The 13,011-nt window shown below is 50.9% G+C and overlaps 4 protein-coding genes across 4 annotated transcripts; 2 read left to right on the top strand and 2 right to left on the bottom strand.

Annotated features, from left to right (window-relative positions):
- Positions 1-73: 73 nt before the first annotated feature.
- Positions 74-1,338, top strand: N7466_006204 (exosome non-catalytic core subunit RRP4; the record flags this gene model as incomplete). Its single annotated transcript, XM_057165601.1, has 2 exons — positions 74-285; positions 408-1,338. 2 exons carry the CDS (start codon positions 74-76, stop codon positions 1,336-1,338), a joined length of 1,143 nt encoding a protein of 380 aa, XP_057021200.1.
- A 560-nt stretch (positions 1,339-1,898) lies between these two features.
- Positions 1,899-4,796, bottom strand: N7466_006203 (oxysterol-binding protein related protein OSH3; the record flags this gene model as incomplete). Its single annotated transcript, XM_057165600.1, has 2 exons — positions 1,899-4,691; positions 4,761-4,796. 2 exons carry the CDS (start codon positions 4,794-4,796, stop codon positions 1,899-1,901), a joined length of 2,829 nt encoding a protein of 942 aa, XP_057021199.1.
- Positions 4,797-5,449: 653 nt separating this feature from the next.
- Positions 5,450-9,896, bottom strand: spt6 (chromatin-remodeling histone chaperone SPT6; the record flags this gene model as incomplete). Its single annotated transcript, XM_057165599.1, has 4 exons — positions 5,450-5,694; positions 5,750-9,398; positions 9,500-9,664; positions 9,723-9,896. 4 exons carry the CDS (start codon positions 9,894-9,896, stop codon positions 5,450-5,452), a joined length of 4,233 nt encoding a protein of 1,410 aa, XP_057021198.1.
- An 880-nt stretch (positions 9,897-10,776) lies between these two features.
- Positions 10,777-12,625, top strand: ste7 (MAP kinase kinase Ste7; the record flags this gene model as incomplete). The annotated part of the gene is made up of 4 exons (XM_057165598.1): positions 10,777-11,064; positions 11,132-11,289; positions 11,347-11,884; positions 11,954-12,625. The coding sequence occupies 4 exons, from the start codon at positions 10,777-10,779 to the stop codon at positions 12,623-12,625; spliced, it is 1,656 nt and encodes a 551-aa protein (XP_057021197.1).
- Positions 12,626-13,011: the final 386 nt, after the last annotated feature.

The raw sequence follows: 13,011 nt of genomic DNA, 5'->3' as shown, positions 1-13,011 counted from the left end.
TCAGACCGCGCTGCATTTCGGAGCTCCATTATGTTACCCTCATCTACTCTAACCGGTCAATAAATCCTATAAGATGGCAATCACAATCTTACCTCCCGTTGTGGAGGACATGGGTACCTACCAGCAATCCGACTCCGACGAATTCATGTCCGACAATTCAGACTCCGATGTTGAGATGAGCGGCGTCTCTCGACCAAACAAGCGTGCCCGCGTAGGGAATAATAAGCCAGGCAAAGGAATTGTGACACCAGGTGAAGTTGTCACCGATGATCCGCAATGGATGAGGTTAGTTTTCATGCGAATAGTCCAAACCCCGCACAAAATATGACGGAGCGCGGGGGTATGTGGTTTTTGTCAAGCTAGGTTGATATGGACTCGCTAACCTGTTTTTCTTTTTTCTCCGACAGAGGTCACGGCACCTTCACAAACCCTCTATCGACATCCATCATCGCCACCGTAGCCGGTAGCGTCCAAAAAACCAACAAATTGCTCTCAGTCCACCCAATCCGGGCCAGATACACACCGGAAATCGGTGACCTAGTGGTCGGCCGCATTGTCGAGGTTCAATCGAAACGCTGGAAGGTCGACGTCGCAGCCCCGCTTCTTGCACAACTCCCTCTCTCCGCAATCAATCTGCCCGGTGGTATCCTACGACGACGAACAAGTGCCGACGAGCTTCAGATCCGAACCTTCTTCTGCGAGGGCGACTTGGTTGTCGCCGAGGTGCAGAGCGTGCACCAGGATGGCGCAGCATCATTGCACACACGGTCTTTGAAATACGGAAAGCTGCGAAACGGTGTTTTCTTGGCTGTCACCGGGACTGGAGGCAGCGGCGCAAATAGCTCAAGCGTGAAGGGTGGCGTGGGTTCTTTGGCGGCGCCGGGAGATGCGACTGGAACGGGCGGTGTCGTACGATCACGGCGACAGGTTTGGACGCTGGAAACACACAATGGTGGTGGTGAAGTGGATGTCTATCTCGGCGTCAATGGCTATATTTACATCGCAAAGCATGCAGATGGAGCTGCGGCCACATCTGCGGAGAACGTTGCGATAAGCCGCATGGAAGAAATGGTGTCGAGCTCGATCTACTCCAGTCAGAATGATGAGATTGCTCCCCAAACTCGGCGCGAAATCGCCCGTTTGGCACAGTGTATCCAGGTGCTGGTGCAAGGCGGTGTGCGTGTGGATGAAGAGACTGTGAGGACAGCCTACGAAGCTAGCCAACAAGTTGATTTGGAGGTTGGTGATGACGATGATGATGAGCACAGTGAAGGCCGCGAATATCTTGAAGGCTCTAAAGCCCGGCGGATTATCGAGTTAGTTGTGCACGGAAATTAGGTCATGATTCCCATGTACGATATAGGGCGGATCGGTGATACCCCGTGCAAGAATGGATCCCCCATTATCTATGATATGTTATCTCCTGGTCGACTCGTAGACTCATCTAATTGATATGTGCAATGAACATGGGCGAAATTAATCAGCAAGAACCGCTAGTTATAACTATGTAGTGCTTTATGGCTTCTGACCGAATCAGTCTGGAGTCAAATAGTGTGTGCAATGTTGTTTCTTTGTATAGAATACTAGTGTGCTTCGTTATATGCCTTGGAAAGGCGAATAAAGATAAGAAGATGGAGAAAAGACCAAGCATTGAAAAAGATACATAGGTTTGAGAGCGGACTTAGACCAGCCAAGCCGAATCTCGCATCAAGGAATTCACCTAGATCTACATTCTTTTATCTTTCTTTTCCCTTCTCCAGAATAATCCGAATATTAAAGAAGATGCGTGATTATAAGTAAACCAAAAAGGCCGAAAAGGAATGAGGGGGGAGGGGCCAGAACAAAACCGACGCTTCAAGCATCAACTGATCAAAACATATGAGGAAAAGCTATATTGCTCAGGCCTCAAACACCGGAACAACACTAGCCCAATTTCCTCGTGCACGTTCATCCCAGTATCCATCCTTGCCACCCTTAAGGCGCCAGATAACCTCTCCATCAGAGTCCTCATTAGCAAGTGTAAACCAGCGCGGAATCCAGTTCTCGCCAGCGGCTTCCATGTCTCGTCTACGGGCACGTTGGCCCTCTTCCAGCTGAACCTTGACCTCTTCAGCGCGGTCAAGGTCACCTTCTTCCAGGGCACGCTGATCAGGCCGGAGACGGGAGTCAGTGGGCGGAAGTCGCGATTCTTCAATGGAGGTGATTTCGTTGAGCGTGGCCGCGAAGGAGGTCAGACCGTAGTGTTTAGGGGCATTGGGGACCAATGGACCGGCCGTCCAGATTGGATTACCAGATGGAGAACCGTCGCGCGTCAAGGCCACAGATGAAGGCCAGGTTCCTGCCAAACCAATCGACACTGGTTTGTTGTATGAGTCAACAGCACGAGTAGAAACTTCCTCGCTGCGGCCAGAGAACATGCCACCGGCCTTGAAAGTAGAGATGGAGCGGTGTCCGGTGGACTCGTTGTAGACGGTCATCTCACCAACGGGCTCAACGTATTTCTCACCGGCAATGATATTGCGCAGGAAGGAAGTGGACGGGACATAGCTGAAGTGCTCCCCGGTAGCATGCAGAGTAATCCGCACGCGTCCCTCGGTGGTAATTTCGGCGGACTTTCCCCAGAACTTCTGACTGGGCATCGGGGATTGAGCGAGACTCCATTCGCGGCTGTCGGCCTGGTAGGCCAACTGCACAGGTCGGTGAGAAACTTTCTCAGCAATGAAACGGAACCCTTTGTCTTCCCGGACAAGCTCATATGTTTCGCCAAGCATGGGGTTAAATGGTTTGCGGATTGAGCGTTCCCGCACTCGGTTGCTGGAGATGGAGGATATAGCAAATGCGGTGACATACATTAGTCGCTCAACAGCGTCTGATGATTGTGAAGCTTTGTCCAATAGCGACGAATACTCAAGAATCTCCGCCGCACGCTGCAACAACGAGATTGGTTCATTGGCGGATACTGGCATTGATATTGTGGATAGATCCTTGCCAACGTTCTTGCGCAGGAATCCAATCAAACTTGGAGGCATGACGGTGGGTGCGGTGATGTTTTGACGTCGACGTACAGCATCTAGAGGTAGTGGAGCCAGAGATTTCGCGCGAGGGGGGAAGAGTGGCGAGGCATCGATGCCATCATGGGGAGCGGATTCGGCTTCATCTTCACTGTCTGAAGGTGCATCGTCTTCCACATTCTCAGCAGGCGGGGCAGTTCGATCCTCTGTATTGTCTTCGTCATCGCTGTCTTGGATGGTCAGGAGAGGCGATGGGGCCCCATCCGTAGCATCAAAGAATTCCTGTGAGATATCCGACTCCATACTACGCCGAGGCACCATAGAGAAACGGGGCGGGTTTCTCCGTTGTTTACTCTCCGAAATGAGCGCCGAGAATTCCGATACTACATTGTCAAGATCGCGCAAGACAGCCATTAGATTGTCATGCATATCATCCGTATGGCTAGTGATGCTCGCGGGCTTTCCAGAGCCTGGCGGCACCGTCAGCTGGGAGGCATTGGCGCTAGCTAGCTTGCCACTGGAAGTAGAGTTTCCACTCGTCTTGCGTTTCCAAAACGAGCGCCTTGGATCTCCTTGGATATCATTCCCAGGGGGATGAGGGCTCGGAGAGCGACCCCGGCTCCGAGGAGGATCCATGGGAGATGGGAGCGGCGATGTTGCAAGATATTTAGGATCGGTGTCCTTGGCAAGTCGGCGCACTGCATCGCGGGTGCCAGACACCTTACTCACCAAACGTTCAACCCGAGACCATTCATGTTCTTCCTCAGCAGAAGCAGAGGGTGGCATGGTCAAACGCAGTTCTGGGGGGCCGATAGCCAGCGAATTATTGTCTTGCAGTCCACTCTTGGAGGCCCTCTCCAAGGCCTGTTTCCATATCGCAAACTCGTGATCGTTGTTGGCACGTAGATGCCAAATCTCAGTGCCAGAATCAATTGAAATCTCGCGAGACTTCTCGTTGGTTGCCACGGCCGCCAATGAAAGCGGGATCGCACCGCGTAAGGCGGCCGAGTTAGGGTCATGGTAATATGATAGAGTAGAGGAAATAAAATCCAGGGAGAAGAACCGACGTGCCCAGCCCTGGTGCCGCTTTCTCCGCCGTTTCTGCAAGATTCCGCTATGTACGTTCGAGGAGGTCGACAAGTCAGACCGTTGCGCCTGTAGAGTCGCACGGCTGTTGCCCCGTCGACGACCCGTGAATTGCGGAAGTGAATCTGTAGAAGCCCCTTGCTGAGACTGAGCTATGGAAGCCACAGAAGCATGGGGTTGCAGGCCCGTGGGATAGGTAAGCAGAACGAGGGTGACTGTTTTCGAGACCTGTTTAGAGAAGGTGTTGTCGAAGACAAGTGCGTAGTTCCCTGCTTCGCTGGCCGAAACGTCGTATGTTCCTTTAGAGATCTTGTCGGCTTCACACTTGCCGACCCATTTAATTGATTTGAGGCCGATTGCTGTCAGCTTCTCGATGACGGTGGACTGTTGATTGCGGGAACCGGGGTTGGCAGCGGTAGCGGGGAGGTTCTCATTGGAGTCGGTGCTTTGGGAATCGGAGGGAGGTAGATGCGAGGCTAGCGAGGATTGACCAGGATGCTTGAAAACCCCGAAATTCACGGACTTCTTATGCGGTTGAATGCTCCATGAAATGGTGTGGCCGGCGCTGACATTGATCCAGCGCACAAAATAGGACTATTAATAGACAAAGACAGGACTTCATTAGATTGGGAATTAGAGGTCCAGAAATATCTCCAGACTCACCTTGCTATGGATCTGCAGCTCCTCCATGGCCGCCATGGTTGCACGATATTGGGGGGTTTGGAGGGGGAGGAGTTCCGCAAGAAGTGTACGTATTTACGTACAAGCTATGGCGGACCGGGAGTTGCGGCTGAAGGGGCGAAAATGGGAATAAGGCGGAACAACTATAAATAACATAAAATAACACCTTTCAAAACAATGCTAAGAAATCACAAAGAAGATTTTCGTCCCCTTATTTCACTATCACATATAGACTCAATAATCCGATGCACTAATGGCGGGGGAAAGCGGGAACCGTAAAATCAACACCGAGGCCGAGGACAAGGGCACGCACTTCACATGTACAAATTCCAATGAGTGCCTAGGTAAGATCTACAAAAACTAACTCCGTTCGGTATAATAAATGCTACATAAGTAGAAATAAAATGCCGGATGGCTTGTTCATTGTGTAGTGGCTACAGTATTCCCCCTAAACACCGAGACAGGTGTATCAAATTAAGACAAGACAGAAATTGGAGAAAAGATCAGAAAAAAGGGGGGCTAAAGGGAAGATTGAATGCATATGCCCATCGTTTTTGTTTTTGGTCTGCTTTTCCTGCAGAATCAGAATCCTCGCGATGATAAAGAGAAGAAAAAAAAAAGGAAAAGAATAAAAGAATAAGAGAAAATGGTACACTGTACAGGCAGATCCTTTAACGAGTGGCTTTCATGTTGCTGAACATCAACTTGAAGCCATTGCACAAGGCCTGCATATCTGGGTATGGGTTCTTTTGCAGCTCAAAGCCCTGGGGAATCACCTTCACAGGCCAGTTCTGCAATCGAGAGTGCTCGCCAGCCTTGAAGCAAAGGTAGAAGTAACCGGGGTGTTTGGCGTTGATGCAGAATGCATAAGCCGAGCGACGAGGGTTGGCCTTGGTGTAGGTCTCAAGCCATTGATCTGTCAAGATAGTTAGTAAGAGACAATCTGAAAACCATTTACGGGTCCAACATACCGGTTTCAGCCTTGCTGCCATCCTGGTGCTTCTCATTCAAAACCATCTCCTCAACCTTCTTCGCCATCGCCTTGACGTGGTTGACAATAAGATCGTCAAGATCACTATAAGTATACTTGCCGCCAACCTTAAGAACGCGACCAACGGAGAACTCATTCTCCTTGTCCAATTCAAGCACATCGATGTGCTGGAAGACACCATGTGACACCTTCCAGGTGACTGCTAAGTGATCGGGTCCTCGCGATGATGGACGAATAACCACTTCACCATTACTCCGAGAGCCCAAGTATTCTTCAGCTTGTGTAGAATTGAATGGCCGGAAGAGCGGATGCTTGATGACACGCATGGCTTGACCAGTACCTTGTGTACTCTCTTGCTGGGACTCCCGATCCTTGTGTTCTTGCGCTTCATCCCAATCGCCGAAGCCATGGTCTGGGTTTCGGCGGATTGGGTGACTAACCTGATCTTCTCGAAGAGAAACATTGCAAGTGAAACCCTTCTTGTTCAGGTAGAGAATCTTGGCAGACACAGTCTGGTGTTGCTGATACACGTTGCGCACAGAGAGCTCGTATGGAACTCCCAATTCAGTCTCTGCGACCAGCGCATCGACTCCACAGTCCAACCTGGCATCAATGTGGTCCTCAAACACCCGCTTGATAGCAATTGGTACCACCATGCCAACCTTCAAAGAATCGGGCGTTTCGCCTGTGAACATAGTGAAGATATCTTCCGTGCCCAGATGGACAAAGTGTTTGCGCAGTTCCTCGTATGGTTGCTGCAACTCTGCACGAATGGTTTCCAACGTGGCACGCTTGCGCTGATTCAGGTTCTTCTCCAACTGCTCTGCATACTCCTCCAGAATCAGATCATTGACACGATCTTGCTGCTCATCACGGAATAGTTTGCGGACAATGGCTCCGGAACCGTTCTCATCGGTCTCCGCCTTGATGTCCTCCTCATCCAACTCGAGAGCATCGGCGGCCATCTTGCGTGCAATATCGTAGTCTTCGGGGTGCACACGGGTGTTGTCAAGTGGATCAGCATCCGCGGAGGCGTTCTCCCAGTCAATGTAAACGAAGCTGGCGCAATTGTTCCACACTTTAACACCCATGGCTGGGTATTGTGCTTGAACACCGAGCAGTTCTACGCGATTATCCACATTTCCGCCATTCAAATTGACAATCTTGAGCAAGTGGGCCGCTTTACGAGGACCAAGTCCACAGACATACGGGAGAAGGTTCGCCGTTAGTGAATCGTGAACCGCCTCATTCAGATCCACACCAACGAGATTGACCATGTCGACAAGAGCAGTCTCGAGTTGCTTGAGCAAAAGCTCCTGAGACACCAACTGTTGACCGGGTTTGAATTGAATGGAAACAATGTCCCGACCGAGGGAAGCGTATTCTTTCAGAGGACTCTGCAAGTATCGGGCTAGAGCCACACAATAGTGAGTGAGTGGTCCAAAGCCCGGGTTGTCCTGACGGGCGCGAGGAGAATTGTGGTAAAGTCGGGCGACCTCATCATTGACAATGACAATTTCAAGACGATCACTGATTTCTTCATCATGGTCATCGGTGTAGGTCTGAGTGCGGATGTCTTTCTGATCGATGAGTTCGCTGAGGACTTTGTAAAGACGGCGAGACTCCGGAGTCATACCAGAGACTCCAAGAACATCTGGCTTGCGTCGCTTGATCAAATTAAGGAAAGCAGCAACGTTTTCACCATCGTCAAAGCCTCGGGACGGATCACCGCATGATAGGTCCTTGAATTTTCCGTTCTCCAACACACGGCCATCTTCTTCAATATAAGCCCAGTGGATAGGATCTCGGCCCACGACACCAGTTCCAGTAGAGAGGGCAATGACTCGGGGCACCGTACCCAGGATCATTCCCTTGGGTTTGAACGGTGCCTGATCAAGTCGCTGCGAGAACATTTCACGGCACTCCTTAGCCACATGGTTTTCGCATTCCTGTCGAATGTTCTCTTTCACACTGCGATTGATAACACGTTCAAGCTTGCCGAGAGCCATATCAAGAACTTCACGACGAAGACGATTCCACGCGTCGGCGATTTCAGAGTAATTGTCGGACTCAATGTCGGCGTAAAGACGTTGACGGAACTGATCAAAGTTCTCAAAGCGTACGCGAACTTCAACCAGACCCTCTTCCTCAGCCTTAAGCATACGCAAGAACATCTCCGGACGACGGGCAATGTCACTGAGCTGTTGGTTGCGTAGGTATTTGAACTCGTAGTAAGGATGCTGCTCGTCGATCCGACGTAAGCCCTTTTCAGTTCGGTGGCAGTCAACAACTCCATTCATGTAGTATGCTTGGCGGATGACCTTGCGCATCTTGGGGCTTAGAACAAGCTCTTCGGCAAACATGGTCTTGGCAGCTTTGAGGACATGGTTTGAGTTGGAAAAGTCGGTGTCAACAAATTGATCCGACATATCTTCTGGGAGCTCCACAGGGTCTTCGGTGTACTGTCGGCGGCCTTCTTTGGAGGCATTCTGCGCAAAGGCATCGGCGGTAATACCAAACGCACGTACAAGGCTGTAGGCCTTACCGTTTCGTACTCGTTCAAAGAACGATTTGTTGGTCGCCTTGCGCCGTTGGGTCTCTCCGTTCATCTCCCCATTGACTGTAGCACTATCGCGTATCTGAGAAGCATACTGGAAATGGATATAGTCTTGCACATCTTGAAGCTCCTCCATGGTCGCAGCAGCAGCCAAAAGATCCTCCACATTGTGATCTTCAACATTGAACAGGCTTTTGATTCCATCATAAGCCTTCTGAATAGTGTTGCGTTTGTCAACCAGGGCTCGGAATTTGAGATCGTAATCGAAGATATCCCAAAGGTCTGTCATATTGAGGAGTTTCTCCGCACGAATGCTGTATTGGGTAGTCTCATCGGCAGGATCGCCGCCATTGATTGGCTCTTTGACAGCGTGAATCATGTAGTCCTTGCGGTGTTGGAAAATGAACGGAACCTCCCAATCATCTGTAATCAGGAACTCCAACATCTTGGCCACCGAACGCTGGAACGGCTCACGAAGGTCCGGCTCGATGCGTTTCTTGAGCAACATGAGATTTGAAATCCAGATCGCTTCCTCTCGGAATTGATCTTCTGTGAGGATAACGTGTTTGTACGGCTTCCGGGAGACCTGGTGGCGCTCGGGCTCGTCAAGTAAGCGGATTTCATTATCATCTTCCGTCAACATACGCTCCGCAAGCTCTGAGGGCTCGAAAACGTCCTTAAGATCAAGGTGTCTCTCCTCGACCTCTTTTTCCTCGTCTTCTTGTTCTTCAATATCGAGGGCAAATCTATATTCTGTGCCATCACCGAACGCAGCGCGCATATCTTCAAGAGCATTTTCATCTAAGCCCGCCGCTTCGGTAGCCCCAAGGCCAGGCATCGAAGTCCGGATCGGAGGCGCGACCTCGAGATCATCTCTCTCTCGTTGTCCTTCCTCGTCGGAGAAAGTGTCTTCCTCAATGAAGTCGTCGAATTCATCCTGACCGGCGCGGTGGCCGGTGCGAGTGTATTGAGGTGCCTCTTCCTCCTCGTCGGAGTTAAAAATATCGTCGATTCCTTGAACCTGCTTGCCGGAATCGCGATCCTTGCCTCGCTTCAGGCGTTTGAATTTGGACTGTGTCAAAAAAAGGTCATGGTGTCAGCGAAAACCCCACCAATTGATCGCAGCCCCCAAAAATCCTTTTTTATCATGGACATATTGAAAGATTGAAATACCTCTGATGCGGAAGCACGGCTGAGTCCAGGTACATGCTCGCCGATCAACTCCAAATCCTCTTCGTCGAGGTGCTCCTCGCGGGGACGGGATCGTTTCTTCTCGCGTCGGCGTTTGGCGCGCTCCTCGATCTCTTCGTCGTCATCATCGATAAATCCTTCGCGAACCTATGTTGATAGTCTATGTCAGTGCGTAAGTCTCGTTGGCATTGATACTAGCACTTACGGCGCGAGCGGCGTCCTCGTCGTCATCTTCATCCTCGTCCTCTTCGCTGGAGTCGTGATAATGGTTTGCGCCTCCTGGTCTCTGCTCAACTTCACCGTCTGAGTTTTCGACCATGTCCGCATCATTCTCATCATCATCCAGAGCCTCGCCTTCAATCAGGTCCCGCAGACTCATGGTGGCTGGTCGAAGAGATCTCTCTTCACTGCGGAATTGAACGAAAGCCGGAAAAGATGGAAGATTGTGATTCGGGATAGCTTACCCCAGCACCCGATTCAAAAATATGATAAAGAAACGAGGTGGTAGTGGTGGAGGAATTGGGAGAAAGAAAGCTAGAGCTGGCGAGAAAGGAAGACTACGAGGGAGAGGACGGAGTGTGGCGGTGATTAACTGAGGTGTCTGTGGCTAGTGCTATATAAACCCAGAAGGGAACAAGTGTGGCTAGTGAGCTGCACATCACGTGAGGTCATATTGAAATGGGAATTTTGTATACAAACATAACATGATAGCAACATGCAAAACCCAATGAAAAAAAATGAGATATATCAATTGTCTATAAATAAATTTTAGACCCAACGTAATTTATCCCTAATACAATCGACATTTCAAAATTACTCCGTAACTCGGGCATCATTCATGGATCTTCCAGAAGAGGGATTTTCCCCCCCAAAAGCCTGATCCTATGGGGTAAGGGAGGGTGGAGCAACCCAGGAACATGTGTTTCAGTGATAGTAGAACATTCACGAGTTCCTACGCCTTCTGGATTTTTCCCACCACCCCCCTGAATAGCATCACTTCTTCCAAACCCTGTTTGGCGCCGACTGATCATTCCTCAAGTATCGTTGGTCCAGTCGATGCGCCCGCGAGGCCCAATCAGCGCCGCCAAGACCATCAGTGATATCGGGTTCCCCGCCGCTAGCTCGCGACTCCAAACCTAACCTCCCTCCCACTACAGTGGTCGTTGGCTTAGCGCGATCGTTCCCTGGTCACTCATTTTGCTCCTGTTTACGCCCTTCTTCGTCTCATCTTCTTCTTTCCCTCGTGGAACTTCGGCGCCATGGCGGACCAGTTCAAACCCCGGACGATGAAACGCAAGAATGTCAAAGGTCTTGCGCTCAATGCGGCCCCGAAACCCGCCGCCAACACCTCTGACGGCGATGCTCAGGTCCCTGGGGCGATTGGAAATAGCGAAAGCAGCCGGACGGATACCCTGGAAATCGGCCTGGAGTTCCGACTAGATCTCCGCAGCGAGGACTTGGTGACTTTGAAAGAGTTGGGCGCTGGAAATGGAGGCACGGTTTCAAAGGTGATGCACGCATCGACCAAGGTTGTGATGGCTCGAAAGGTAAGGTTAAGGGAGATTTGGGTTTTTTCCGGCATGGACTCTCAAGTGCTGACAACTACCCCACCAGATTATCCGCGTCGAGGCCAAAGAGAACGTGCGGAAGCAGATTCTACGAGAACTCCGAGTCGGACATGACTGCAACTGCCCTAATATTGTGACATTCTATGGCGCGTTCCAGAATGAGGCGAGAGATATTGTCCTGTGCATGGAATACATGGATTGCGGGTAACGTCGCCGAAATTGAAATGAATGAGGGGCATTTGGCTGACAATGAATCTTCAGATCCCTTGACCGTGTCTCCAAAGACTTTGGTCCCGTTCGGGTCGATGTGCTGGGCAAGATTACCGAGTCCGTGTTGGCTGGTCTTGTCTACCTGTACGAAGTGCACCGCATTATGCACCGAGACATCAAACCGTCTAATGTCTTGGTCAACTCTCGCGGAAACATCAAGCTCTGTGACTTTGGTGTCGCTACTGAGACTGTTAATTCGATCGCCGATACTTTTGTGGGAACTTCAACATATATGGCCCCGGAGCGAATCCAGGGAGGCGCCTACACCGTCCGATCCGACGTTTGGAGTGTGGGTCTGACGGTCATGGAGTTGGCTGTAGGAAAATTCCCATTCGATCACTCCGACCCAGCCGCTGGAAATCGCGCTAGTACGGGGCCGATGGGTATTCTTGACCTGCTCCAGCAGATTGTTCACGAGACTGCCCCCAAGCTGCCTAAGAGTGATGCCTTCCCACCCATTCTGCATGACTTTGTCGGCAAGTGTTTGATGAAGAAGTCCGAGGAACGACCCACTCCTCGAGAGCTTTACGTACGTTTATATACCCCACGTCCATGAAACGACTTATCGTGAATGCCCACTAATACAAAAGAAAAACAGGACAAGGACGCCTTCTTACAAGCGGCCAAACGCACACCTGTTGATCTGCAGGAGTGGGCTATCAGCATGATGGAAAGACATAATCGTAAATCGTATCTAGCACCACCAGCACCCAAATCCCTCAAACCCGAAGGCACCAGTACACCCACAGCAAGCACTTCGTCGGCCGCAATGCCGACCCCCACAGCTGCAATGCCAGCTCCTCCGAAGCCCGCCCCTATCAGCAAATCAGTCCGCCCTCCTCACCCTCAACAATCTCCCTATCACCAGACACCCACGTCGGGTGAAATTCCTCTCAACATCGCCAACGATGCCAATCGTTACTACAATCCTCCCCAGCAGAGCCATCACTACTCTTCGTCGCGCTCCGCACGTTCCCCGCCACCTCCATCTTTAGAGCACCTTTCACTGGAAACCAGAATGGACGACGATCGCTCCAGCCGGCGCCCGACTCGTCATATGGGGGATCCGGTGTCTGCTGTCGATGCCCCTTCCCGACCGTTCATGAGTCCACGGTCTATCAGCTCAAACAACAATAAGCCCCAAACCAACCTGATCCCTGGGTCCTTGCCAATCCGACCTGCACCCCCAACCGGGCCCCCTCCACCTGCCCCTGTCTCTACTGGAGGCTGGCGAGGTTACCCCAGTCATATGCCGGGAGCAAACTCCTAAAGTGTCCAAGATTGATACTTCTTTTATTCATATTCCGAAATGATAATTGCTCGCTTAAAGAGTCTGCAAATGCACATGATACTTGCACCTTTAGGCCCGTTGATCGGGATTCTCCAACATTCTCTCTGTGAAGCTTTTCCTTTTCCTTCTGTGTGTTCTTGTCCGACTTGGCGATCTGCCCGTTTTCCTTTCCTGGCGTGTATGGACAAAAAAAGAATGACCAGGGCTGAGCATATATCCCTCCTCTCCCGACTTCCGCTTCATCCACCTCCCCCTTTTCTCTCTCTCCCTCTCCATCTCTCCACATACACCGTTGTCATTTATGCGATCATTTCTCTTTGTCTTCGCCCCATTATATCTGTCGACATTTCTCTCATTTCTATTTC

This window comes from Penicillium verhagenii (genome assembly GCF_028828195.1).
Source record: "Penicillium verhagenii strain IBT 33310 chromosome Unknown utg000006l_segment0_segment0, whole genome shotgun sequence".
Classification (NCBI taxonomy): Eukaryota; Fungi; Ascomycota; class Eurotiomycetes; order Eurotiales; family Aspergillaceae; genus Penicillium; species Penicillium verhagenii.
The sequence above is the reverse complement of the archived record's forward strand: the minus strand, read 5'-3'. Positions and strand labels throughout refer to the sequence as shown.